Source organism: Carya illinoinensis, chromosome 8 (assembly GCF_018687715.1).
Source record: "Carya illinoinensis cultivar Pawnee chromosome 8, C.illinoinensisPawnee_v1, whole genome shotgun sequence".
Taxonomy (NCBI): Eukaryota; Viridiplantae; Streptophyta; class Magnoliopsida; order Fagales; family Juglandaceae; genus Carya; species Carya illinoinensis.
The window spans coordinates 13,619,643-13,646,865 of record NC_056759.1 but is presented as its reverse complement, the minus strand read 5'-3'; the positions used below and the strand labels follow the sequence as shown (position 1 = coordinate 13,646,865).

Genomic DNA, 27,223 nt, shown 5'->3' with positions numbered 1-27,223 from the left:
GAAATCTTGGGCATCTTGGGGGTGACACGGACCCTCCTTAGTGCCTGTCTTGCTTGGCGGGGTGGAGAGCGGCACAGTCTTGGACGTAGAAGACGGTGGAATAGAGGAAACCACCTTCGCAACAAGCATAGAATGATTGGGAGGGCAACAACGATGGGAACGAAGGACTGCCTAGGATGAGGCAGTGGAGCAGAGTCGAAGCTGGCTCGAGTGGTGGGCTCATGGGTTGCTTGCGCTCTTGGCGCACGACAGATTGCATGGGGCCAAATATCGCCTTATATTAGTTTTATCTAACAAATACTTGGAGAAGAAATCATCTGGGTTGCCTTGACCAAAGTACGAAAGGTCTCCAACCAACTCGCCTCCTTCAGAGTTGCCTTCAGCCTGGCGTCTCTCTCCTCAAGGACCACCCCTATATGGCCCACATGGGGTACTCCTGCTAAACAGTTTGCCTGGTTGGAAACTCCCATGCCTTGCCTGATAAGAAAAGGAACTGCCAATTCTAGTCTTTGGCTTGGTTGTACTGTAGCTCTAAACGTGCCATCGTTTGCCTTGGATGTAAGCGGAAACTGCAAGTACTCCCCTTGTGCTTCAAGACATTGAGGTCAAAAGGAACTTTCGGGCAGTGAGATCTTCCAGGGTTGACCTCCTCTAGGTCCTTAAACTAGACAATGTAGTAGCACACCAAGATCTTCCACACATTGGGGTGAAGCTACACATGGCTAGTTGAAGAAAGTCCAGTACCTCAAGAACCAGCCGACAGAAAGGAGTTGCAACCCGCTAGTAAACATATCAAGATACAACGCCACTTTTAAGGCAAAACCTTCAGGATCCACGGCCCCCAGGAACCTCCAAGATGATGGAATCTGAGAATCCATAGAAGGCCTCTAACAATTGCAAGGTCACAAAGGTGACTTGCAGTTAGTGCCTTTGAAAAGATGGGAGGAATCACGAGCCAATAAAAGATCAGTCCCCTAGGGTTTCAGAGGGGTTTGCTAGGACGATTAGAGCTCACGCCTTGGGCGATGGTGCAAGAGGCATTGGAGCAAGAAAACGAGATTAGTTAGGGTCACGAAAAAAGGAGAGAAGGAAGTGGAGAAAAAAGTGAACAAGAGAATGGATTCTAAGGCACTAAGAGAGAATAGAGGCAAACAGACCAAAAAGGGGAAATTGAGGGGCTTTAAATAGCCCCTCCGCATGTTGGTTGAATTGACCCAAGTAACAAGCGAGACATGTGCTGCAAGAAGGAAGGTGGGTGGACAGGTGTAGACCTTGTTATACACACTACATGAAGTGACAAATTAGCCATTTAGCCCACATAAGGAAAGCCAAACAGGCATAACCAAGAACACGTCAATCTGTTAGAAGTGTGCTGCCAAAATGGCCCAAAAAAAGAAAAAAAATTGAACAAAAGTAGAGTAAAACTTTAAGGCGTAACAATTGTATTGGAATTTATAGAGAGGGAGGGAGGGAGGGAGGGAGGGGGGGGGGGGGGGGGGTTTAGGTACCTGGCAGTGGGAGGCATCCAAAGAAGATAGCCAAGCCTAACCAGGTGAGAAGAATTTTAGTACTTAGAGAAAGATCAAAAGTAAGTGTGTGTGTGTGTGTCTATATATATGGCAGTGTGGAAGAAGGTTAACAGTGATGTCAGTGTTGATGTTATCGTTGAGAACTGTGGGTTTTGGAAAAGGGAGGGCTGGGAGGACGACTTTGGGCGCGAGGGGAGGGGGGAAAATAAAAAACAAAATTAGCTTTGATAACATAGCACTATGCCACGTTTGTTTGAGAGATTCATTTTGTGGAATTTTTTTGTGTCTGTAGCAGCGTTTAATAAAGTATAATCCCCAATATCAATAGGTGTATGATCATGGATTATAATTTCTCTCTCTTTCTATCTATTTTTCAGTTATATAGAAAAATCTGATATAACAACCATGATAAACACAATTCAATAAATGAAGTACTTTTAATACTATACTATGTATAATATTATAGAAAGTATATATGAAAAATTATAGTATAATATTATAGGAAGTATATATGGGAATGTTGTTAAGTGTTATTATATGGGAATCTTGTTAAGTGTTATTATTAATATTAGCAGTAGTAGCAGTAGTAGTAGTAAGGTAATACACAAGCACTCGATACAATATTAAACAAAAGTATACTATCTAAAATTGTAGCATGAGATAATTTATAAAACTATATCCATCAAATATCGAATCAGAATTGAAAGTTCCAAGCAATTATTCTTAAATACAATTTGAATATGGATATGATTCAATGAACCTAATTTTTTTAATTAAATTACAACCATGAGAAAAAAGAATTCAAGGATTCAGAAAAAAAACTTAATCAATTATTCTTAAATAATCATTAGCACAAGAACATACAATGCGCATAATTAAATTAAGAGTGTTTTGAACTAAAAAAATCATGTGATTTCTTTTAAAATTAAAATCGCATGGTGCCTTTTTTTCTCACATGTTGCCTATATAATTCTTTAACTAGTTCTAAAAATGTGGGCAGACGGTTTTTTGTTTTTAATGTTTGGTTTTTTATTATTAAAGGATTTCTATGATATGTCCTATGATATATACGTCAATTTGTTTTTTTATTTTTTGGACAAGACAAACATTATATTAAAATAAGGAAAATTTTATATATCATACTATCATCTCACTTTCATTCTATTAAGTAAGATGTGACACATTTATCACTATTGAATAATTATTTATTGCACGCTTCTTTATCATTCAATAGTAATAAATGTGCCACATCTTACTTAGTAGGACCAAAATAGGATAATAGTATAGTGTGAAGTATATTACTTTTAAAATAAAATATAGTGTAGAGGACGGGAGAGGGCGACCCCAACAAGCACCCTAAACAAGTTCATGCATGGCAATAAAAGAACAACAAAAAGCAAGAAATGACAACAAGAAGCCGATCCCATGTTTTCTAACATGACGTTAAGAAATAGTCACCACTTTGTTTGCACTATCCAATGACATATTGTTATTGAATTCAGTCTGTAAAATCTCGGAAAAGTAAAATATTGCACTAGACCATCAAACTCAGATTTTTTATAGGCAGAGCAAAGAGCTTTAGGCAGAGCTGTTGAGGAGCGCACAATGCACATGGCAACCAGAAGCGTTGATGCATGGTGGAAGCGCATGAGAGCCGCATGCTGGTCAAAAAATAAATCTAGCCAAATGGGAAGGCGAAGCGGGATTGCTAGATTGAATGGAAAGTGCTAAAGATACTGCAAATCTTACAAACTGATGAGTTGACAATGATTAGTGTCACATTACAAATATAACAAATATATGTTTGACTTCCCTTTCTATTACAAGTCTTCATTTTTAGTTCATCAATTTATAAAGCCTATTGTACAAAATTATTTATATTATCTCTATCAGCACTACATGTTAAGATGCCAAAGGTTGCGTTGAAAAGCCTTTGAGGTGTAATAATGTCCCGTGAATTCCTAAATGCCTCCGTCTAAAACCAAAAATACACTACAAGGAAAAATTGCCTTTTGCGTCGCAAAAAATTGCTGCAAAAAGTCTCAGTAACATTGTAAATACTTTTTAGCATCACTTTTGCATTACCGAAGAGGGAGAAAAATAGTATTGCTTCTCAAAGCTATCTTTCACATCGCAAAAAATTTAGTCTTTGCGGCATAATTTTTTGCAGCTAAAAAGAGACATGAACGATGCAAAAACAAATTCTATGGTTAGGGAAAGTCCTTACTTGCGACCATTTTCGACCGTGCAAATAGAAAATAGCGCTGCAAATGAATAAGCAATTCACGACACATGCATTTCGTCGCTTCAATGAATTTCGGCCCTACAAATACACAATCTTTTTGCATTGGAATGAAATGTCGCAAAGACTAGTTAATTTGGCAGCATATAAGCTTATTTATTTGAGTTGATAGTATAACGTCACAAATACTTTGGATATTAGTTGTGCGACTACAATTTCCGGCAATCACCACAAATGATGCAAATAAATTGGACCTATCGCAAATTGATCGACACAAATAATTTTGTATAATCTCCTCGCCACAAATGATATTAAAGAGCATTGGATTTATGCTCGGGAGAGGAAACGTATTTCTAAAAAAATTTGCTGAAGATTTTACATTCTAAAGATGAGCTTAAATAAACATTAATTTGTCAATTTTATTTTTACAATGATCAGTCAAATTGATCATAAAAAATTCATGAACCTCAAATCATGATTTGATTATCAAAATCACATGTTGAACAATTTTGTGGAGTTTCCATGGCAAGCTCAGGACTAAAAATCTTGTCTAATTTTTTTAGTCATCCCTTATCAGTGGCAGTGTAATATATACTTGACTACTAATGTACAATTGGATTTGACATGGCATTCATTACACATATAGGCCTAATAGAAAAAATGTAAGATTGTACACAAATCTCATATCAACTAATTAAAACAATTGGCATTTCATTTAGAGTCTATCTAATCTACATATGCACATAAAGTTGTTGAGAAATACTTTTTTCCATATACAGATGAGTCAACTAAACTACCAACATATATAAATGTAATGTACTTAAACACACTCCAAATCAAGCAACTTCTTAGTGTTCTTGTGCACAAGCTTTGTGTGCTATGTCATACAGACAACTTTAGTATGTGCTATATATGCACATTACATACGTGGTAGGCTATCAAAATTGTCGTTTCTTGATTGAAGCATGGTCAGAATTTGTCCAAGTTTCTTGGATCCCATCTCTTTCCCATCATTTATCATCTTGGTGATTGCTTTGGTACATTTTTCTGCATCAATTTCTTCTTACAGTTAAATAAACCGAGTAATATTAAACTTAGTTTGAAAGACTAGTAATCCAACATGCATTAAGTTATTTAACTAATATCCTATATACATGTATTTATGAAACCTCGATTGTTAATTCAACAACCAATGGAAAATATGTTCAGGTATAGGAAAATCCAAAAAAAACCAGTGGTTTAAACTTTACTAATATTTGCCCAACTCTCTCAGTTGTAAATGGGTTTAAGACGAGTACAATGAGGCTAGGAGCAGATGTTTTTGTGTTTTCACGCTGTCTAGGGATTGATGGACAAAGGTAGGTCCTTTGGTTTCTAGCTTTCTTATTTTACTCTAGTAACTGTCCTTAATCTTTGAGAAATATATTTCACCGTATTTGCAATAAGGAAAGTTGCTGAAGAACATAATTATTGCTTTCTATTTTCCTTTTATGAGTTCTTGCAAATGGTTTGAGTTTTTTTGCATGTCCAGGTATAGGAAAACCCAAAAAACCATTGGTCATACGTACATGTAAACTCTTATGAAGTGCCAAAAAAAAAAACAGCCACCCCCAACTACCATATGCATAACAGCATAGATGAAGTTTCAAATGTAAACATGGAATCAGTTTCTTTCCTTTTTTTCATTACTTATGAGTTCTCAAACTAACAAATTATTCTGGGTTCTACTCATATACCAGATCAGACTCTGTTGCCCAATTTTGTGATTCATGAAAATCAATGCAACATTATTTTTAACTTTTTCATTCTACTGATTGTGTTGTGTTGTCCAAACCCTTTGGCTGGAATACCATCAGATGAGCAAATGACTATATGTCACTCATAAGATTCAGCAAAGACAATACTAATAACACACCATCTTATCCTTGCAAATATATATGTCATTGTAATCTACAATACTCTTTTTAAACTAGTCTTGCCTCAAAGTAGTATTATGTGCTTATTGCAATATCCCAGACCCACATATTTCAAAACATGTACTGATCCTAGAGATTTGTGAAGTTTGAAAGAAATTTTACATTGACATCCGAAACCTCTTGTGCTTGTGCTTGTGCATATTGCTTTCATATATTTTTTTAAGCAAGTATATTATAAATATATAAAACAGTTGCAAGATACAAGAGATAACAGAGTGAGAGGCCTCGACATTCATCCAAAAGTAGTTAGTACAATATAGGAAAAGGAAACAAAAAATAAAAAACAAAAAATAAAAAAATGAGGGATATGGGACCAATGACTTGACTCCTACCCATTTCTCACAAGAGAAAGCTGCCTGAAGCGGTTTTGATATAGTTCGGTAAAGGGACTATAATACTATAACTAGAAGCGGCAATGGATGGATTTGTATTGCATGTTGCTAATTTGGATTGATTGAAGGAGACTTTTACTACATTTTCCTCACAATCCTTGGATAGGAGAAGCGATAACATAGGAAGATAACAAGTAAAAGAAGTGTCGAATCACCGGCAGGTTACCGCCAAGAACTATGGAGGCGAATGAAACCACACGCCACACTAGGAGAGTGGAGGTTGGTTGGATGTAAGAAATCCGAGGCCTCTGGTCTCAAAAATGCTGCACGTGGAGGCGACAAACTCTCCTTGGTGTAGCGGCGCGTGAGATCCAAGCGCAGCTTGGGCCACGCTTGAAATGCACGCACCACTCTTTTTGACAATCTGCTTCTACTGCCTGAAGGATTGACAACTGGTGAGTCTTGCAATATTAAGGAGGATTCCAACAATCACGGCCAGAAAACTAAATCAAGTTCAAATTAGCTAAGTCAACCGAATCAAGCTCAAATATAGAATCCTAGCTGTTTCCATTCACTGTAAATATTTTCATTTATTGTAAAATTTATTATTGCACAATACTAGTTTCCGTGTATATGTAGTTACCAAAAACAACTTCTGCACTTGTATATATTTGATTAAAAGATCAATGAAAAGGTGTGGTGTTTTTCATTGAAACTGTATGTTTTAAATCTCTTATATGGTATCCAGAGAGCCGTTCTCTCACGAGCAAACAAATCCTACTCTCTAAGATGGCCTCCTCATCGGAACAAACTTCTACTCATCCACCCCACTCTCATCCCATCTCACCCACTGAAAATGCCCTCATTGCTCTCAATATCTCTACACAGATCAATGAGAAACTGACACCATCTACCTTCCCTCAATGGAGAGCTCAATTTGAAGCTCTCCTCATCGGCTATAATCTCCTTGACTATGCTAATGGAATTTCACAGTGCCCCTCCCCTATGGACACTTCTTCCACCGAGTTAAATAAAACTCACTGGGTTCGTCAGGATAAATTAATCCTGAGTGCTATTCTGGCTTCAACCTCCACCGCCATTACTCCCCTCATCGCCACTGCCAAAACCTCCCATGAGACTTGGCAAAAATTGAATCATATGTATGCCAGTAAATCTAGAACCCGAGCCATGCAACTCAAGGAAGAACTTACCTTGATTCAGCGAGGAACTCGTTCCATCCCTGATTATTTGCATGCGGTGAAAGCCCTTGCCGATAAAATCGCCCTTATCGATCATCCCATCTCTGATGATGATCTTACCCTTTATGTTCTTAACGGATTGGGTTATGATTTCAGGGAAATTGCAGCGCCGATTCATGCCCGAGAAACATCCTTGGCCTTTGAAGAATTGCATGACATCCTTGTGGGGCATGAAAGCTACCTGCGACATTTGGAGATGAAAACCCAGCAACTTGTGGCTTCTGCAAATTTCTCTTATCGCAACAAGCCGAAGTCTGGTGGGTCTCAATCAAAAGGAATGTATAAGGCCAGTGGGCCTTCTCTGCCTCAAGGTCAAAATCGCAACTTTCAAGCCCAGCAAAACCGCAAGCCCTCTAATACATCCAACCAGCGCCTTTATCAATTGAAATGCCAATTTTGTGATCAAATGGGCCACATTGCCAAGTCTTGTCCCCAGCTTCATCCATCTGAAGTCACGGTCAACTGTGCAACTACGTTAAATCAACAGGATAAAAAATGGCTCCTTGACTCCGTTGCTTCTCATAATATTATTGGTGACTTGGCGAATTTATCTATTTACTCTGAGTATGATGGCACTGATGAAGTTGTTATTGGTAATGGGTCAGGTTTGGCTGTCTCACATATTGGTTCATTGACTTTAAATTCCCCAAATCGAACTTTTATTCTTCGTGATACTCTTTGTGTCCCCAATGTTTGCAAAAATTTGATTTCCGTTCATCATTTCACCTCTCAAAATAATGTTTTTGTTGAGTTTCACCCTTCTTATTTTCTTGTGAAGGATCGGATTAAGGGGACGACCCTACTAAGAGGTGCATGTGAAAGCAGAGTTTACATTTTTTTGAAATCACTGATGGGCTACTCTTCCCAAATGGTGGCTAACGTAAATGAACGGACCTCGTTTGATGGGTGGCACAAGCATCTTGGACATTTGTCATTTAAAATTGTCCAACATCTTGTAAAAAAATTTTCACTTCCTGTTATGAATAAAACAATGAACTCTTTGTGTTTCTCTTATTCTATTAACAAAGCTCATCAACAACCTTTTCGATCCACAAGCTTTTAGAGTAATGCTCCTCTAGATCTTATTTATACTGATTTAAGGAGACTTGCTCATTGTCTTGGTCTTGATGGTTCTCGTTTCTATCATTGACCATTACACTAAATATATGTGGTTCTATCCCATCAATGCAAAGTCTTGGGTTAAGACCATTTTTCCTCAATTCAAAACTCTCGTTGAAAAGTGTTTTTAAGCAAAAATTAAAAGTCTCCATTCTGACAATGGTGGCGAATATATTGTCTCAAACCGTTTCTCTCTCTCCATGACATTAGTCACTACACTATTGCCCCTCACACCCCTCGACAAAATGGTGTCTCCGAACATCGTCATCGTCACTTGGTTGAGACCGGTCTTACCTTACTTCATGATGCGAATCTTCCTCTCTCATATTGGCCCCATGCCTTCCAAACTGCCACCTATCTCATAAACCGTCAACCCACCCCTCTTCTTCAACATAAAGCCCCATTTGAGGCTCTTTTTGGCCAAAAACCGAACTACCTTAAATTAAATTTTTTTGGATGTCTCTGTTTTCCCCTTACCAGGCCCTATAACACCCACAAACTACAGCCCAAGTCCAGCCCGTGTGTCTTCATTGGGTATTCTACAACCCACAACGCATAAAAATGTCTTGAACCCATTACCCAGAAAATGTACACCTCTCGGCATGTCTTTTTTGATGAAGTTCAAACCCTAGCCTCCCTTGGTTCCTCTCAGACTTCATCTTCTTCTTCTCCGTCTAGTGTGCCACACCCACACGAAGTCATTCCGCTCGCACCTGCAGTCTCCTCATTGTCACCATTGCATGCCGTCCCAGTGGTCTTGAAAACTGTCTTCGTCGCGGTCTCATCTCCTCCAGGTAATATCCCTATATCCCCTTCTAATGAAATTCTAGATTCTCACAATCATTCGGATTCTACATCTCTGTTGCCTATACATGTGCTTGAATCCCATTGTGAATCTGCTCCCCGTACATCTCCCTCTGCCCCTTCCCCTATTTTTCACTCCAAACCTATTCGGTCACTTCCCAACTCCACACGACGCACACACTCCATGACCACCAGATCTATGAATAATATCTTCAAACCCAAACAACTCAACGTTGTCACCAAACATCCCCTTCCCCCGTGTCTTGAACGAACGTGTGTAACCCAGGCCTTATCCACGCCTCAATGGCGTGCTGCCATGTCCGAGGAGCTCACTGCTCTTATGAGACACGGCACATGGGACTTAGTTTCCCCTCCAGTTGGCTCAAATCCCGTGGGTTGTAAGTGGGTCTTTCGGGTTAAGCGAAAGACTGATGGCTCGATAGACCGATACAAAACCCGTCTTGTTGCAAAAAGGTATAATCAAAGACCCAGGATTGATTATACGGAGACTTTTAGTCCCGTTGTAAAGCCTGCCACTATTCGATCTGTTCTTACAGTTGCTGTTATGCAAGGCTGGGTTCTAAGACAAATAGACGTGAACAATGCATTTCTGCATGGGGACATCCCTGAGGATGTGTATATGAGTCAACCTCCAGGGTTCAAGGATGTGTCCAAACCCAATCATGTGTGCAAATTACAGAAAGCCATTTATGGCCTTAAGCAGGCCCCTCGGGCTTGGTACTCCACACTCAGGGCTACACTTGTTTACCTTGGCTTTCATAACTCTAAGGCTGATTTATCTCTATTTATTTATCGAAGTGGCTCGATTATATGCTATTTTCTGGTCTATGTGGATGACCTTGTGCTTACTGGAAATGATTCCATCTTTGTGCACTCTATCATTCAGCAACTTGGTGTTAGATTCTCTTTGAAAGACATGGGCCCTCTTCACTATTTTTTGGGTGTGGAAGTTATCCCAACCCATGCAGGTTTGTTTCTATCCTAGCATAAATATATCCGTGACTTGCTGTAAAAAACCAACATGGCTAAGGATGTGTCCACTCGTTTATCTACTAGTACATCCTTAAAATTGGTTGATGGTACTGCTTCCTTTGATAGTACTGAATTTCGACAAGTTATTGGGAGTCTTCAATATCTTTCACTTACTCGTCCCGATATATCCTTCGTTGTTAACAAGTTATCTCAATTTATGCACAATCCCACCATTACACACTTGACAACAACAAAAATGTTACTTCGATATCTTAAGCAAACCATCTTTCACAGCATTCAGCTCCGAAAGGACACTCCTTGGCATCTTATGACATACTCCGATGCTGATTGGGCTGGGAATGTTGATGATCGTTCCTCTACCTCAGCCTACATTAGTTTTCTTGGTATCAACCCAATCTCCTAGAGCTCCAAGAAACAAAAGGCTGTTGCACGCTCTTCTACATAAGCTGAATACAGATCATTAGCTAATGCAACCTCGGAAACAATGTGGTTACTTGGCCTTCTCAATGAACTTGGATTTCCTCTCAAAGATCCCCCTTCTCTATTATGTGACAACCTTGGAGCCACTCATCTAAGTTTTAATCCAATTTATCATTCTCGCATGAAGCACATTCAAATCAATCTTCATTTTGTCCGTGACTTGGTTCAAAAAGGGACTCTCCATGTCAAACATGTTCACACCCAAGACCAGCTTGCAGACTTGCTGACCAAACCATTGTCTAGGCAATGTACTGAACTTCTTCTATCCAAGATTGGTCTTGCCGATGGAAGCCCTATCTTGCGGGGGCATATTAAGGAGGATTCCAACAATCACGGCCAGAAAACTAAATCAAGTTCAAATCAGCTAAGTCAACCGAATCAAGCTCAAATATAGAATCCTAGCTGTTTCCATTCACTGTAAATATTTTCATTTATTGTAAAATTTATTCTTGCACAATACTAGTTTCCGTGTATATGTAGTTACCAAAACCAACTTCTGCACTTGTATATATTTGATTAAAAGATCAATGAAAAGGTGTGGTGTTTTTCATTGAAACTGTATTTTTAAATCTCTTATATGCAATGCATCACATGGTGGTCGTGGGTGGCTGGAAAACAGTAGATCGGCACTTCTCCATGCTACAGTCGGAAAACGAAGGAAAAGCTAGAAAAAGCATGGTAGGACAATGTTGGGACTATACAAACGGGAGTAGGATGGTTGTAGTTGAAGCTCCAGCGACTCTCTAGATGGAAAAGGTAACATTTATGGGCCTTAGGTAGAGAGCATTTTTGGAGAGAGAAACGAAGAAGTTTGCTTACATATTTTTAGTTGGGAATAATTTAGACAGCAATCATAGGCACGTCAAGCACAATTGAAAAATGAAGCAAAAGCTGGAAAAAGCACGGTAGGACAATGTCGGGACTATACAGACGGGAGAAGGGTGGCTGGAGCCTTTAGCCACCCTTTGGATGGAGAAGGTAAGATTTTTGGGCCTTAGGTAGGGTGTTTTCACCGAAGAGTGAAACGAAGAAGTTTGCTTTCATATTTTTAGTTGGGAATAATTTGGACAGCAATCGTAGGCATGTCCCCAGATGAAGCACTACTATTTTACAAGCAATAGAAACAACCTTGCCAATTAGGGGTGAAAACCGACCCCTTTGGCACGGTTTTTGGGCAGAATCGCTGCCAATCGATGAGAGGGAAAACGGTGGACGGACCGACCGTAACCGGTCGACGGGGAGGAGAACAACTGGCCGTATCGACTCCGGCAGTTCTCTGGCAGTTTACGGTCGGTTCTCAGTTCCCCTCCGACAGCGTGACGTTCTTCTGAGAGAGTAGAGAAAGAGAGAGTTACAGAGGAGAGAGAGAGAGGGTTAGAAAAGCATAAATGGAAAGTAGAAAGGAAGAAGACAATATGTAATATCTAAACGACACCGTTTGGTTTAATACCAGACGACGCCGTTCTAATTTTTTTCCTCACCTTATAGACAAAACGATGCCGTTTGGTTTAATAACAAATGGTGTCGTTTAATTTGTGTGTAAAACACAAACGTAGGGTAAAACGACGCCGTTCCACTTAAACTTAAACTTAAGTGGAACGGCGTCGTTTCATATTGATAAAATTTAAAAAAAAAAGAGTATTATTACATCGGCTGGTTCAGCGGTTTGAGCCAGCCTCAAACCGCGACTGAACCGACCATAGGCAGTTTTGCTAAATCGTTTCCGGCCGCCGACCGGTTCCTTGGCGGTTTTAGCCGGTTCCAGTCTGAGTCGGTCACGGCCGGTTCCACGGTTTCTTGTACACCCCTACTGCCAATAAAGACAATAATGCGGCATTCATATAGCAAGCAAAGCTGCATTAACTTATAAATTGTGCATAGGTTTTCATCCTAATTCTTAACTACATGGACTTATTCTACATAGCTATGTTCAAATAATGCACTGACACCATCTCTCTCTCTCTCTCTCTCTCTCTCTCTCTCTCTCTCTCTCTCTCTCTCTCTCTCTCTCTTCATGTGGATGGATGAGAAATACGACATAATTAACATCAGCAATTAGCAATTTGAGGGGAGTTAGATCTGGTGAGTTTGGATCAACTTGTCAATTTCTTCCTTTGGAAAGATGAATATCCTTTGCACCACGAGGCAAAATTCTCTGCAAATATAAAACAAATATCATCAAATTAGCCAACAAGTACCAACATTATATCTAGCTCTAAACTACCAGGTAGGAGACGTTATTTGAGACAAAAGTATGCTTCTTAACTGCCATGGGCAATGTCCTATGAGCATTATATCTCCTCCATCAATATAGATTACATGCCACCTACTGCTTCCATCAATCAAGCTTCCTTTGAAATCTAGCATCTGGTCCAACTCAGAAACGAGTTCATCATACCCATTGAAACGCATAAGGTCTACTGATCTTCCATGAGCAGTTCCATACTTGAGCACCTGGAAGAGTTACAGTTCACAGTTATGTGAATGTCGCTAAACCACAATCTGGGACCTTACCATGCGTGATTACAAGTAATTCAATTCGTTTATTTCACTTAAGTTGTTTGAACCATGTTTAATGCAATTTAAAAAGTAAAAGTACCTTTGTGCAATTCCTCTTAATGAAAGAAAAATTGTCGCATTGTTTTCTTTGTAGAACGCCAGATGTACTCTTTGAGGACTCTGAAACCTAGATGGTTTCACAAACATACGATTCATATGTTGGAAGGAAGGAACGAGGCCTTGAAGGCTCACAATAAGTGGTAACTTGTGGTGAAGGGAGATCCTGATCACTATAAAGTAAATCGACCCAAAAAGCCTTGCACAGCCGATTGGTTGGGCAAGTGGCACGTCATTTTCATCCCTTGATTCAGTAGGCCTGAATACCTTGGACCCAAAATTGCTTGTGGTGATATTTGAGACTGAAATGTTTCTTCTTACAGAAACATTGTCAGAGACTGTTGGTAAATATTGGGGGCCACAGGTAAGTGCGGCAAGGAACCGCTATATTTCCACTAGAAGATGATAGTATATTGCTGCTATATTGATCCAATTGTTCATGTATTGGAGAACCTAGATGATTCTCCAACCCCAATTTTCTGTGGCACCAATCAGGATCTGTTGAGGGTAACAAAGGTGTAAATATCAGTGTAGTTTGTGTACCCAATTCTTGTGAACTAGTTTTCTTGTTTTCTTAACCTTGCAAGACCCTTTTGTGTCTTTTAGATGTATACTCTACCGGATACTGAAATAAACCTACAGAATAGGGTGAAACTTTTCTGGAATCTTGAGAAACCTCCCAATAAGAGTTTGAAAGTAAAGTGGAAGATAACGAGGACCACAAACAGTCTCTGGTCACACTGGAAGACCCAGCCACTGATAAATTAATTGGTCTCCTCTTTTGTTCAAATATCGTAGAAGGGTTCTTATTATTTGATTCTATCAGTTCAATGTTCCAAGGCGAAACCCTTTCAGGATACAAAATTTTGTCTGATGGGGGATCCCATTTAACCTGAAAGGAGAGAAAATTTGATGAAATAATCTAGAATATAAAGAAGCACACTAAAACTAAAAAATTCATTTTAAAGGGAAAAAAGGTGTCTTAAAAGTTAGAAAAAGAGCTATGTACCTTGAGACATCTCCATTTTGAACTAGGCCACCTAATACAATCTATATCTTCAACACCAACAACAGTACCTGAAAGTCTGGTTGATCCAGTAACAACATTCAGGAAAGAGAATATACAGGACAAATATTTGCTTCTAAATGGGAAGATTATGTGCAGTGACTATATTTATCCCACAATTCTTGCACTCAAAAAATGCCATAGACTGCAATCAAAGCCTCTTCTTTCATTCTTGTAAATTGCACTGCCTTAAGCACAAACAATGTTATCTATTTTCTTTTTCTTCAAAAAGGATGTGCGCTTGAAGTGATATGCAGTCAATACAAATTGAAATTAGCAAGAGTCTTGAAAGGATTAATAGTGAAAGATAGAACACTGGTGCAGAGAGATTTGGTTTAGTTACATCTTTTCGGAAAAACCTTTGCCTTCAAACTGCATTCGAAATCTCATTCCAACTGAATAGACATCTTTAGTTAACTTCATGTACCAATTAACAGGTATGATAAAGTCAGAAGGACTTGTCCTGCAAAAGTTGAATTACATGGTTACTTTATTAGTACCAAAAAGAATCAGATTGTCTTTCATTTTTTATGATTAGTAGACATCCAGATTTTTTTTGGAAATAATACTTTTCAAAAATAAAAATTAAACCCAGCCTAGATGCCTCGCATTTGAATATGCATAATAGGATTATAGCATACCATGGGTGGTAAAACATGGTAAACATGGTTCCAGTAGAAACAACATGGAAAGCACTGGCAAGTATGCCCTGTTGCCTGCCGCAGCCAGATATGACAGATGCTGAGGCATTATTTAGTGGTTTAACTGCACGGCGGATCCCAACACAAAGTTTTCCATTTTCTCCTCTGTTCAGCAAGAATAATGATGTTGATGATACTAGCAATAATAATTTTGGCTATTAACAGATTGAGAGATATCAAACAAACTGAAGAAAGCAAAGTGCTATAAATTTCTTCAACAAAATTAATTGTTTAAAGGTTCCATAACTTAATGTCTACTTAGATTCAAGGAGTAATAGGAAATAAGCCAAGAATACACACACACACACACACACACAGAACCTAATGAAGATACATGCATCATCAGCAACGAGCTTCTTAGCAGTCACAAAGATACTCCAACCACTGGTGAGCAAGTGCCGCTTTGGCTGACCTACATTGAGGTAGTGAAGAAATGCACCTTAAAACCAAGATGTTGCAAGTATGAAAAAAATGCATGAGAAATATTCTCCAAACCACGTGGTGTGGCTTCTCAGACATTCATTCTTTGTGTATTATAAAAAAGTCCAACTAGCTAGATGCCCATGACTAAAGTAGCTATCATACAACACTTTCTGCAGTTAGACAACTTTAACCAAATGCCAATAATCAATCAATATACAAAGTGGAACTAATACAACTAATGCTTTGAGTGCAACAAATCAATTTCAACTCCTAAACCGATCATTCAAATATGATAAGATCTTAACCAGCATAGTCGAGCGCAATAATCATATAAATCCAACAATATAAACATTATCGCATCCACGAGTTGAGATTTCTTTTTAGTTTTACAAGAGATTCTATTAGTGAGAAAACTATCCACTAGGAAAAACCTTAGAACATGGTTCAGCTAAAACAATATCCACTGTTAAAAGAAATGAGTGCAAAGCTTATTTTCAGATAGTATATAAGGGTCCATTTTTGCCAGCTTGGGCATAAGGCCTCCTACATAAGATCCTTATAACAATGTCATGGCATGCATGTTCAATTATCTATCAAACTAGTAATATTAGGCTCTTTATACCACTGTTATAGCACAACATATGTACCTGAGATTCTGAAGCTCCTTATAATTTCTAGAGACTAGTTATGGCACCAAAGTATCATTAATCAAACATCACTCTGGATTGGTTGATTTCCAATATTTAATGTTGCCACACATGCAGTCATTTTAATGGTAAGAGACTGATCCAACTACTCCATATGGCCACTTAGATCACATACTTGGGCATTGTAATGTACTCGTATCACATGCAGTCATTTTAACTTTATCATGTACTTAACTTTTCAAGAAACAACCCTACTTCTATGCATGTAGTAATCCCAGCAATGCTTCTGACTTGCGAGTTTAAATGATATATAAATCATAGCTTGAGTTTAAATGTTATATAAATCATAGCTTGATCCCAATTCTAAGGAACATCCCAAATATCCATGTTCAGAATGTGACTAATCATAGCACTGATAATGCTACATTATTTCAGGACGCGATGCTCACAAAAAAATCCCGGCTTACTAAACATACCACGACAAATATGGCGAAAGCACCATTCAAACCCATGCAAGTATTTGGTGATTAGTTCCTGTGCAGATGGTTGCTGAGACATGTCCTGCAAGAAGATCTCTAGTAAATCAATGAACTGGCTACTTATACGATATTTGAAGCATGCTTGAGAAGTACAATTGATTTAGGGAATAGAATGTGAAAAGCAATTCCACAGGTATTAAACAGTGGCATAATCAAAGGACTCACATAATATGCTAATCTTATTACTTGCAAATACGTTGAGGAGGAAGAAGAAAGAATGGGATTGGCCTCATTCTAGTACTTAATACTTTTGCAAGCTACCTAGTCTAGAGAAGCCAAAATCAACTATTCTGGTCCCTTTGGCAACACAAATATTCTCAAATATTTTATTCTCAAACATCACTCAAATATATAACACTTCAATTTCAAATCTTCAACTTTTTTATCTAATCGTTATAACTTTCCCAAACAAAACACAAAAAACAATACTACCTCTTCAAATTTCAAAACAAAAATAATATTTTAACAATATTTTAACTTTATAATATTTTATTCAACTTTTTCTCTCTCATTTCCTAAAACCCTATAAAACATTTTAACTCAAACTTACTGTTCACATATATACTGAAATATTCTAAGTATCCAAACGGCCCTTAGGGCTTCAGAAGTCACAATGTAGTCTAAATAAACTATAATCCCAGCAATTTGTGGTCAGTGACTCAGTGAAATTGATCGTTTTCCACATACGCCAATTGTGGTAAAGGAGATACTAACCAGAGGTGGGAAGCACTCAAGAGCTTGTCGCCTGGGAGCAGAGAATCCACCATGCGTGCTCGTGTCAGAGGCAGTGAGTTTCTTGACATAGGAGCATACACTAGTTCTTTGAGGCAAAGACACATCATTTTCATCCCCCAAAATTGGCTTGTCTTGCTGGGAGAAGCCAGAACAATAAAAACATTTTGCAACCCACAGAAGTAATAGAAGAAGATGGAACTACTTGAGGATGTAATAATCAAGATCAAACTTATGAATGGCCAAGAACAAAAGAGATTTTTAAGTACTACAAAATTACCACAATTAACGTTAATCTAAATCACAAAGATCCTGTGGAAGGAACATCGAAGAAAGGAAAAATATTAGTTTTCTCTTTACCAGACACTCAAATGAAAACCAAAGACTCCTTGCATGCACATGAGCACGCACACACTGAATTCACTACAAATCCTGCAAAGATAACGGAACTCCTGAGTTCACAACTTTTTTTTTATTCCTAAGCTTTTTTTTTCCTAATCCCTGAGTTCGCAACTTGAATGGCTTTAAACATCTATTAATCTCAGGTTCCAATGACTTTAAATGCTCCTCAAGTAGAATAAGATAAGACACCATTCATTTATATACAAATGAAGTGTCAGACAGATAAAATATCTCAGCACTTATTAGCTAACCTTTGCCTCTGGAATCAAAGTAACTTGAGCAAACACCTCATCTGTGTGAGCTTCAGCCTGCAAAACCAAATGGGTTATCAGGAATTCCATAATTGAAAAATCTATATATATATATGCGCCAACCCCACCCCCCAAGAAAAAACCCTCAAAAGTTCAAAACACACCAAAAAAATCTAATTTTTTTTTTTTACGAAGTGTTCTCGAGTTGCAATTCAAACATAAGGTGAAAAAAATAAATAAAAATTTGAATTAACAAGAAAAGGACAGAGATGTTTTACCTTTAGATGAACATAAACAACCTTGCAGAGGATCTTGGAAGGTAAATTGTAAATTGTCATTTCCATCACACCATCTTGGTAGGTGTATGCCTCAACACATATAGGGATTCATATAAGCAAGTATGAACTCAAATAGCAAGACACTGTGTTGCTACATGGGAATAAGTCATGCAAAGATGTCAATTATTTGAAAAAAAGAAATATATATATATATATATATATTGCAAATAGGTTGCTACATTGATTTTTTTTTTTTTTTAAGTGGTTGCTATATTGAATATAAATGGAATATAGATGTGTATCCCTCTAAATCTTTCATGTGATTTAAGAGTAATTTTTTGTACAACCAGAGTATGAACACGTGGTACGGTACTCCTATCCTATCATAGGATGCCATGTAGATTAAAATTGATGCTTACATAAAGAATTTTAATTATATGGCACGTTGTGATATGAAAATAGTACCATGCCATCTATATTGTAGGAGCACCTAATAATTTTAGGAAAATATTTTAGCTAAAAATGAATTATATAAAAATAAACCCACGAATTAATGTAGCTTGATATGGTAAATCATATTGTAAAATTATTTTTATTATAAAATAGATTTAACAGATTGCATGAAATCACATCATTTTGTGAGTTTATTTTGTATAATATTTTTGTGTACATAATAATTCTCATAATTTTTAATCAGGGCAATGGATAAAATTGTAGGCACCAAGAACCAACAGCATGGTATAATTTTAACAGCCACCACTTCATGTTTCCACTATCTGGTGCCAGTTGCATGCCTTTTGATCATAGGTCCATCGAAGATTCGAAATGATAAATTTATGTATGGAATGAAGAAGGGTAATGCAACGAACACCAAACACACACATGATGTTTGTGTTACATTTAAGTACACACCTTCAACATAATCAAATTACATATTCCTGAACAAGGCAGAGTGTGTGCGTGTTCATGAAAGTAAACTCCAATATGATTCGTTTTCCTTTTTTATTTTTTTGGGTAAGGAGTCAACTGTGATATACAAAACTTTCCTATCAGATTTCATATATATCCACTTCAGGTAACAGGAGGGATAAGAGATAGGGGCGCTGATTGTTGCGCACTCCAGCCTGTTTAAAAATCACACAAAACGATATTTAAGTAGTTCAGCAAATTGCCTACGTCCACTGGAGCTTCTTTTATAGAATTTATACGAGATTTATAAAAACTCTACAAATTTCTATCTCTCTCTCACGTACTCTCTTCCTCTCTATTTACTTCTCCCACACTATCCTTCTGCACATTTAAGCTCTCCTATTTATAGGAGAGCAGGCCACTTACGGTGCAGCAATCTGCTACAGAAATTATGGGGTGGGTGCCTAATAAAACAAAGCACCGAACGGTGCATGTGCAGCAAGCCACTTGGGTTGATTCAACAATCACCCCCTCCACCCAAGTGTGCCATACCAGGTTGCTTGCAAACTGATTCATTTTTCAAATGAATGCACATCTTTCTTTGACATGAGAGACTTCTGCTATCGAATACGTTCCATTGCACCCAAGGGTGCTCAGCAGTGTACAATACTGATCAAGTCCAAACAGTGTTGAAACTTGATCCCTGTGACGACTTTCGTCAACATATCTGCTGGATTATTTTCAGTACCAATCTTCTGAAGTTTGATGTCCTCTTCTTCTAATATTTCACGTACAAAGTGAAATCGGAAATCTATATATTTTGTTCGAGAGTGATATACTTGATTCTTGGCCAAATGAATTGCACTCTGACTGTCACAGTAAACGGTAACCTCTTGCTGCTTAAAGCCCAAATCTGTTACCAATCCCTATAACCAAATAGCTTCTTTTACAGCTTATGTTACAGTCATGTATTCAGCTTCAGTTGATGATAGTGCAATTGTCGACTGCAAAGTTGATCGCCAACTAACTGGTCCTCCAGCCATAGTGAACACATATCCAGTTGTTGATCAGCGTTTGTCAAGATTACCTGCATAGTCTGAGTCAACATATCCAGTTACTAGACTATCTTCACTCTTCTTGAATTTCAAACCAACATCTACGGTCCCCGAAATATACTGTAGAATCCATTTAGCCGCATGCCAATGAACCTTTCCAAGATTATGCATATAGCGACTAACTAAGCTAACGGCCTGGGAGATATCAGGTCGTGTACACACTATGGCATACATTAAGCTTCCAACAACACTTGCATATGGGACATTCCTCATGTAGTCCCGCTCTTCATCGGTTTTAAGAGACTGCAATGCACTGAGCTTGAAATATGGGGCCATAGGAGTAGTCACCGGCTTCGTCTTTGAGTCGATGTTGAAGCGTTGCAATATTCTCTTCAGATACTGCTTCTGAGTAAGGTGAACTGTGCCTTTCACCCTATCTCTGCTAATCTCCATCCCCAGTATTCTTTGTGCTTCTCCCAAATCTTTCATTTCAAACTCATGACTTAACTGAGTTTTTAAGCGATCTATCTCCCCCTTGCTTTTACATGCAATTAACATATCATCTACATATAAAAGTAAATAAATTAAAAATCCATTTGCAAGTTTTCTGAAATACACACAGTGATCGTATTGGCAATGAGTGTATTTCAGATCCATCATAAAGCGATCAAACCACTTATACAATTACCGAGGTGACTGCTTCAAGCCATAGAGAGACTTTTTTAGACTGCATACCCAATTTTCTTTTCCAACTTCTTTAAACCCTTCTGGTTGAGACAGATAAATCTCCTCTTTCAGATCACTATTGTTTTCACATCAAGCTGTGCGAACTCAAGATCATATTGTGCAACCAAGCTAGCAATATCCGAATGGATAAATGCTTCACAACAGGAGAGAATACCTCACTGTAGTCAATTCCCTCTGTTTGAGCGTAGCCCTTGGCTACCAACCTAGCTTTGTATCGCACTTCAATTTTAGCAGATTGATCATCTTTCTGATTGAAGATCCACTTACAGCCAATTGTCTTCTTTCCTTTTGGAAGCGGCACAAACTCCCAAGTCTGGTTCTGGTGAAGAGACTGCATCTCTTCATTCATCGCTTTTGTCCATTCAACTTGTTCACTGGACTGTATGGCTTCTCTGTAAGTGGTTGGAATCTCACCCCCTTCAGCTGGTAATGCATATGTCACATAGTCTGCAAAACGTGTCGGTACATGTTTCTCTCGTCTCGGTTTGTTGGTTGCTATTGATTCGGGTTGACATGGAGGTACTGTGACTGGATTATCAACCTCATCGTGTCCATGCTTTCCCAACTTCTTTGAAGTAATAAACTTCACACTCTGCGAATCATCTAATGTTTCGCCATTACTGCTGCCTTCACTGGAATCTTTATGCTTATGTGATTTAAGCATCTCAGATTCGTTGAATGTTACATCTCTACTGATGATCACCTTTTTGGACTCTATGCACCAGAGTCTATACCATTTTACACCAGTACTAAAGCCCAAGAATTTTGCTTTCTTGGCTCTAGGATCAAGCTTACTTTCTTTGGCATGATAGTAAACAGGACATCCGAAAACGTGTAAAGAGTCATAATCAATAGCATGTGTACCTCTCCACATTTCAGTGGGTGTCTTCCCGTCATTGGAAATTGCGGATAGTCGGTTGATGAGGTGGCAGGCATATGTCATAGCTTCAGCCCAAAATTGTTTACTGAATCCAGCATTCAGCAACATACATCGCACTTTCTCTAATAAAGTACGATTCATTCGTTCTGCCACACCGTTCTGCTGCGGTGTACCTCGTACCGTGAAGTGTCTGACAATTCCCTCTCTCCAGCATACTTCCATGAAGGGGTCTGAAGTGTATTCACCTCCATTATCAGATCTGAGTCGTTTGATCTTTCTGCCGGTCTGAGTCTCAACCATTTTCTTCCAATCAAGGAAGATTTTCAGCACTTCATCTTTATTCTTCATCGTATACACCCACACACGATGAGAATAATCATCAACAAAAGTTACAAACCAATGCTTACCTCCCAAAGATGCATTTTGGGTAGGTCACAAAACATCAAAGTGCACATAGTCAAGTATTCCCTGTGTATTGTGTATAACGGTTCCAAACTTGAGTCGCCTCTGCTTCCCTAATACACAGTGCTCACAGAAAGACAGTTTACCAGTCTTGGCACCTTTGAGTAATCTTTGTTTCACCAGTGTTTGCAAAGTTTTTTCTCCTGCGTGTCCCATACGCATATGCCAAAGATTAGTAGTGTCATCATCAGTCTCATCTATCTTCTCACAACATGTGGAAGCTCTTCCATCAAGAGTACTTCCTTGCAAGAAGTACAAGTTTCCTCGCTTCAAAGCCTTCATTGCCACCTGAACTCCCATTAGTACTTTGAGAGTTCCGTCTTCAATGGTGATTCTGAATCCATTTGAATCTAGAGATCTCAGTGAGATGAGATTCTTCCGCAAATCCAGAACATACCGAACTTCTGTCAGAGTCTTGACACTGCCATCGTGCAGCTTTAACTGAATGCTACCTATTTCCTAAGTCTTACAGGCACTGTCATTGCCCATAAGTACTGCTCCACCTTCAATCTTTGTGAAGTCAGTAAACCAGTCCCGATTGGAACACATGTGATAGATACATTCAGAATCCATAATCCATTCATCGAAATAACAAATGGATGATGAACTTATCAAGGAAAAATCTGAATCATCATCTTTGTCCATGACATTGGCTGTGGTGGGTTGATTCTGCTGTTGTCCCTTCAGCTTGGGACAATCCTTCTTTCAGTGTCCTTTGTTGTGACAAAAGGAACACTCGTCTCTGGCGAGCTTTCTGCCAACTGATGAACCACGTGATGTGGCCCAAGTTTTCGATTGAAAACCGTTCTTCTTTCTGGAATACCTTGACTGTGGTCTCCCTCTTGCTGTTAGCACTTCACTTAATGTATATTGCTGTACCTGCTTATCCTTTTTACAGTACTCATTGCTAATTAAAGAACTAGATACATCTTCAAAACTAATCTTTTCATTCCCATACAATAGAGTAGTAATTAAATGCTCATATGTATCAGGCAAGGAATTTAACAAAAGTAAAGCTTTATCTTCATCTTCGATTTCAACATCCAAGTTTATCAAATCAGCAAGAATTTGGTTGTAACTATTCAGATGTTCAGACATAGAAATACCTTCACGAAATTGAAATCTGAAGAGTTTCTTCTTCAAGTGCAAATAGCTCTCATTGCTCTTATTCATGAACTTATCCTCCAATTTTTGCCAAATTTTTTTAGCATTTATCTCTCTCATGACAAAATATTTCTGTTCTTTGATAAGGCATAACCGGATTGTACTACAAGCTTGGGTATTAAGCTTCCTCCAATCCTGATCAGTCATATCATCTAACTTTCCGTCCAACACAATATCCAACTCTTGTTGGATCAAAACATCCATGACTTCACACTGCCACATACCGAAGTTACTTATTCCATCGAACTTCTCAACTTCAAACTTGGCATTTGACACTATGGACTGACGTCCAGAGCTATTGGCATTTTCAAAACTCCTATCTCTTCCAGATCTTTCCATTTAAATTTAGAAAATTTAGACACAAAATTTCAAAATTCTAACCATACGGATGAGTTCAGAATGATCCAAATAGTTGGAAAACACTATTTGATCGTTGAAATCGGACTCCAAATGGCTTAGATCAAGCCTGACAAGAATCTGGAAAAACGGACGGTCCTGGTCGTCTGGCGCGTGAGATGCACCCGCGGCAGTTGCGTCTATGGCGCGTGTAGTACACACGCTGCTACTGTTGGGCGCGTGGGTGCGCGTCTGGCCTGTTTAAAAATCACACAAGACGATATTTAAGTGGTTCAGCAAATTGCCTACGTCCACTGGAGCCTCTTTTATAGAATTTATACGAGATTTACAAAAACTCTACAAATTTCTATCTCTCTCTCTGGTACTCTCTTCCTCTCTATTTACTTCTCCCACATTCTCCTTCTGCACATTTAAGCTCTCTTATTTATAGGAAAACAGACCACTTACGGTATAGCAATCTACTGCAAAAATTATGGGATGGGTGCCTAATAAAACAAAGTACCGAATGGTGCATGTGCAGCAAGCCACTTGGGTTGATTCAACACTTATAAAAATAAACGAAAAAAAGAAAGACAATAGAAAAGAAAAAGGAGGACAGGGAAAGTGGAACCTGTTCCATGTGACCTTGAGGGAAGTAGAAAACCTTCTCCCCAGCACGCGGAATGTAGACATGAGGGCCCGCACAGGCATGCCACAGTGTAGTATGCAAATCATCTCTCTCTCCTAACACACCACAACAGCAGAATCCAGTTACGGTAAACGGATAGTAATCATGGAATCAGAGAGTCAATCAAACCCGAGAATCCATTTCTGGGATAATTAAATATAAAGAATCTTCCAAACTACTATTTAATTATTAACAATGTTCAACGTGCATCAGATTAGAATCCCGCCTCAAAACAAAATATTAAAATTAAAAACCATACGTATTTCTTCCCTGATTTAACAACCCCATCCTTCCAAAAGCTAAAAGAGAAAGGGGCGGGAAAAAACCGAGAAAAAAGGAAAATTTTGATGGACACAAGTCCCGAGAGCTTACGTTGGTCGTTTTGATCACCAGGCAAGTCACCGTCCATACGTCTTCTGCTGTTACTTTCTGCAACGGTAGCCATCAAATCCTGCCCTCGTGGACTATCGGTAACAGAGTCTCTCTCTCTCTCTCTCTCTGAGCAAACGAGGAAGGCGGAGGAAGAGAAAATGACGAAGAACAAAGAGCTTATAAACGTGAGCAAGAGAGCTGGGAGGGAGAGAAAAAGGGAAAGTGACAGAGAGGGCTCGAGAATATTTAAGGTATGTGGTGTCGGGTGTAGAGCGTTCAAGGTGCGAGAGTACTGTTACCTCTCTCTGTCTCTCTCTATATCTCAGACCTCAACTACCACGCCAGAGCACAAGAGTCTAAAATCTATCTCATTCGAAAAACAAAAAATAAGACAAAACAAGTAACTTTCTCGCCGTAGAAGTCTGTCTCCCTGATTAGCGTGACGTTTATTGTTGTCCTTGAAACATTTTATTTATGTGTGTGTTTGGCAGTAACAGGGAGAGAGAGAGAGAGAGAGAGTGTGTATGTGTGTGTCTGTCCCTGCACATACAAAGCGATAGTGATGTTCGTTGGGGGTGGAGGGGAGTTCAAGGAAATGGTAGGGGTTGTTTTGGTACTCAGTTGCAGCGATTTTTCCGCTTTGCTGCTAGATGCTCGTCGCCACCAGCGGGATCCTGGCCTGATCTGCTCTCTCTCATCTTTCGACTCTACACACACACATCTCTCTCTCTCTGTCTCTGTAGAGCTACGATTGCCTGAGCGATAGTTGCTGCGTACTCCGGGCCCGATGTAATCGATGTGCTTTTATTGCCTCCCTTGTCCGCATGCACATGCAGATTCTGCGTATATCTTTTCTTTCTTCTCGTGGCATTCTTTGCCAGTGTGTACGTGTTCATTTGATAAATGTTTTAACTGCTAGCGATATGAATGGACGTGATTTAATGTTTTATACTATAAAATTATTATCTCACCCAACACTATTATCAGATGAGTCAACCCTTACCAACCATGCAGGGAGTACTCGTCCTTATTATTACTCTAACTACCCCTTTAAAGAAGTTTATAAATAGAAGTTGAGGCAAACAAACATAAAATGGGTTCCCAACAAATTTAAGAAATCGTTTGGATACATAATTTAAAAGAAATGAGATAAGATATTTTAAATAGTAATAAAAGTTTTAAATTAAAATGAGATAAAATAGTTTATAAAAAAAAAAATGTATTAGATAATGAGATGAAATGAAATAGTTTTTAATTTTTTATATTTGAAAAGGTGTGGGTTTCACTATTTTAATTTTCATCCGAATTGTTTAATGTTTATTATTGTTCATGCACTGTTTTTATACTGTTTACTATTAAATTTACTGTTCACAAACTGTACTTGCTTTGTTTACTATCAGTTTTTATTGTTCACTATTATTTATTTAAGTGGATATTTTTTATATTCAAGGATAAAATACCGTATGTTTAGATAAAATAAAAAAAATTACTGTACGGTAAAGATGAGATGAAAATCATCTCATGCTATACCATGTTTCAAACCGAGCCCAAAATTCAATGGAAAATTACAGGGATCCGATACCGGGTATTATGGGGTATATATATATCTTTCTATAATAATAAGTGTCTATCCTATTGCTATAGGAATAAATAGTAAATTTCTCATTCTGTTTTTTTAATCCATATGTCCGTGTACAAGTAAATATCGCTTATCCATGTCGTACCCCTAACTCTGTGTGTGTACTATGAAGAGTGAAGTGCGAAGACCGAACTGAACCCTAGCCCCCAATCTCGCATCCACCTGCTACCCTTCCTCATGGCGCCGGCCGCCGACAAAACTACAACACTTACATGCGATTTTAGCATCAGCACTTACCTCACCGAAAAAAAGAATTGCAGCAGTCGATTTGGTGCGTCAATCTGCTGGGTGTAAAGCAGTCGATTTGGTCCATCACCGAAAAAAACCAGTGCAGCACTTACCGACAGTTGAGTAGAACTCCATCCACCTCACCGACAGTCGAGCACCGACAGAACTCCGCATACATACTGGTTCGTGTTCTCTTCTCCCTTCACCAAATATTTAATTTTCATATCTAAGACTACTACTTTTGGTCAATGTGAGATTTGACCTCACATATATACATAGTATCAATTATATCTGCTTTTATTTTATATCAATGCGGACATAATTCTCCCAAAT

General features: G+C 38.5%; 1 protein-coding gene across 1 annotated transcript; it reads right to left on the bottom strand.

Moving 5' to 3' along the window:
- Positions 1-12,689: 12,689 nt before the first annotated feature.
- LOC122274429 (auxin response factor 23-like) lies at positions 12,690-25,896 on the bottom strand. Its single transcript, XM_043083468.1, has 15 exons — positions 25,024-25,896; positions 24,595-24,707; positions 18,411-18,506; positions 18,133-18,189; positions 17,462-17,617; positions 16,685-16,769; positions 15,460-15,550; positions 15,079-15,243; positions 14,781-14,900; positions 14,381-14,456; positions 13,949-14,263; positions 13,355-13,755; positions 13,252-13,264; positions 13,022-13,209; positions 12,690-12,910 (listed from the first exon to the last, which is right to left on the bottom strand). Exons 1-15 carry the CDS (start codon positions 25,094-25,096, stop codon positions 12,829-12,831), a joined length of 2,031 nt encoding a protein of 676 aa, XP_042939402.1. The 5' UTR covers positions 25,097-25,896; the 3' UTR covers positions 12,690-12,828.
- Between the last annotated feature and the right edge of the window lie 1,327 nt (positions 25,897-27,223).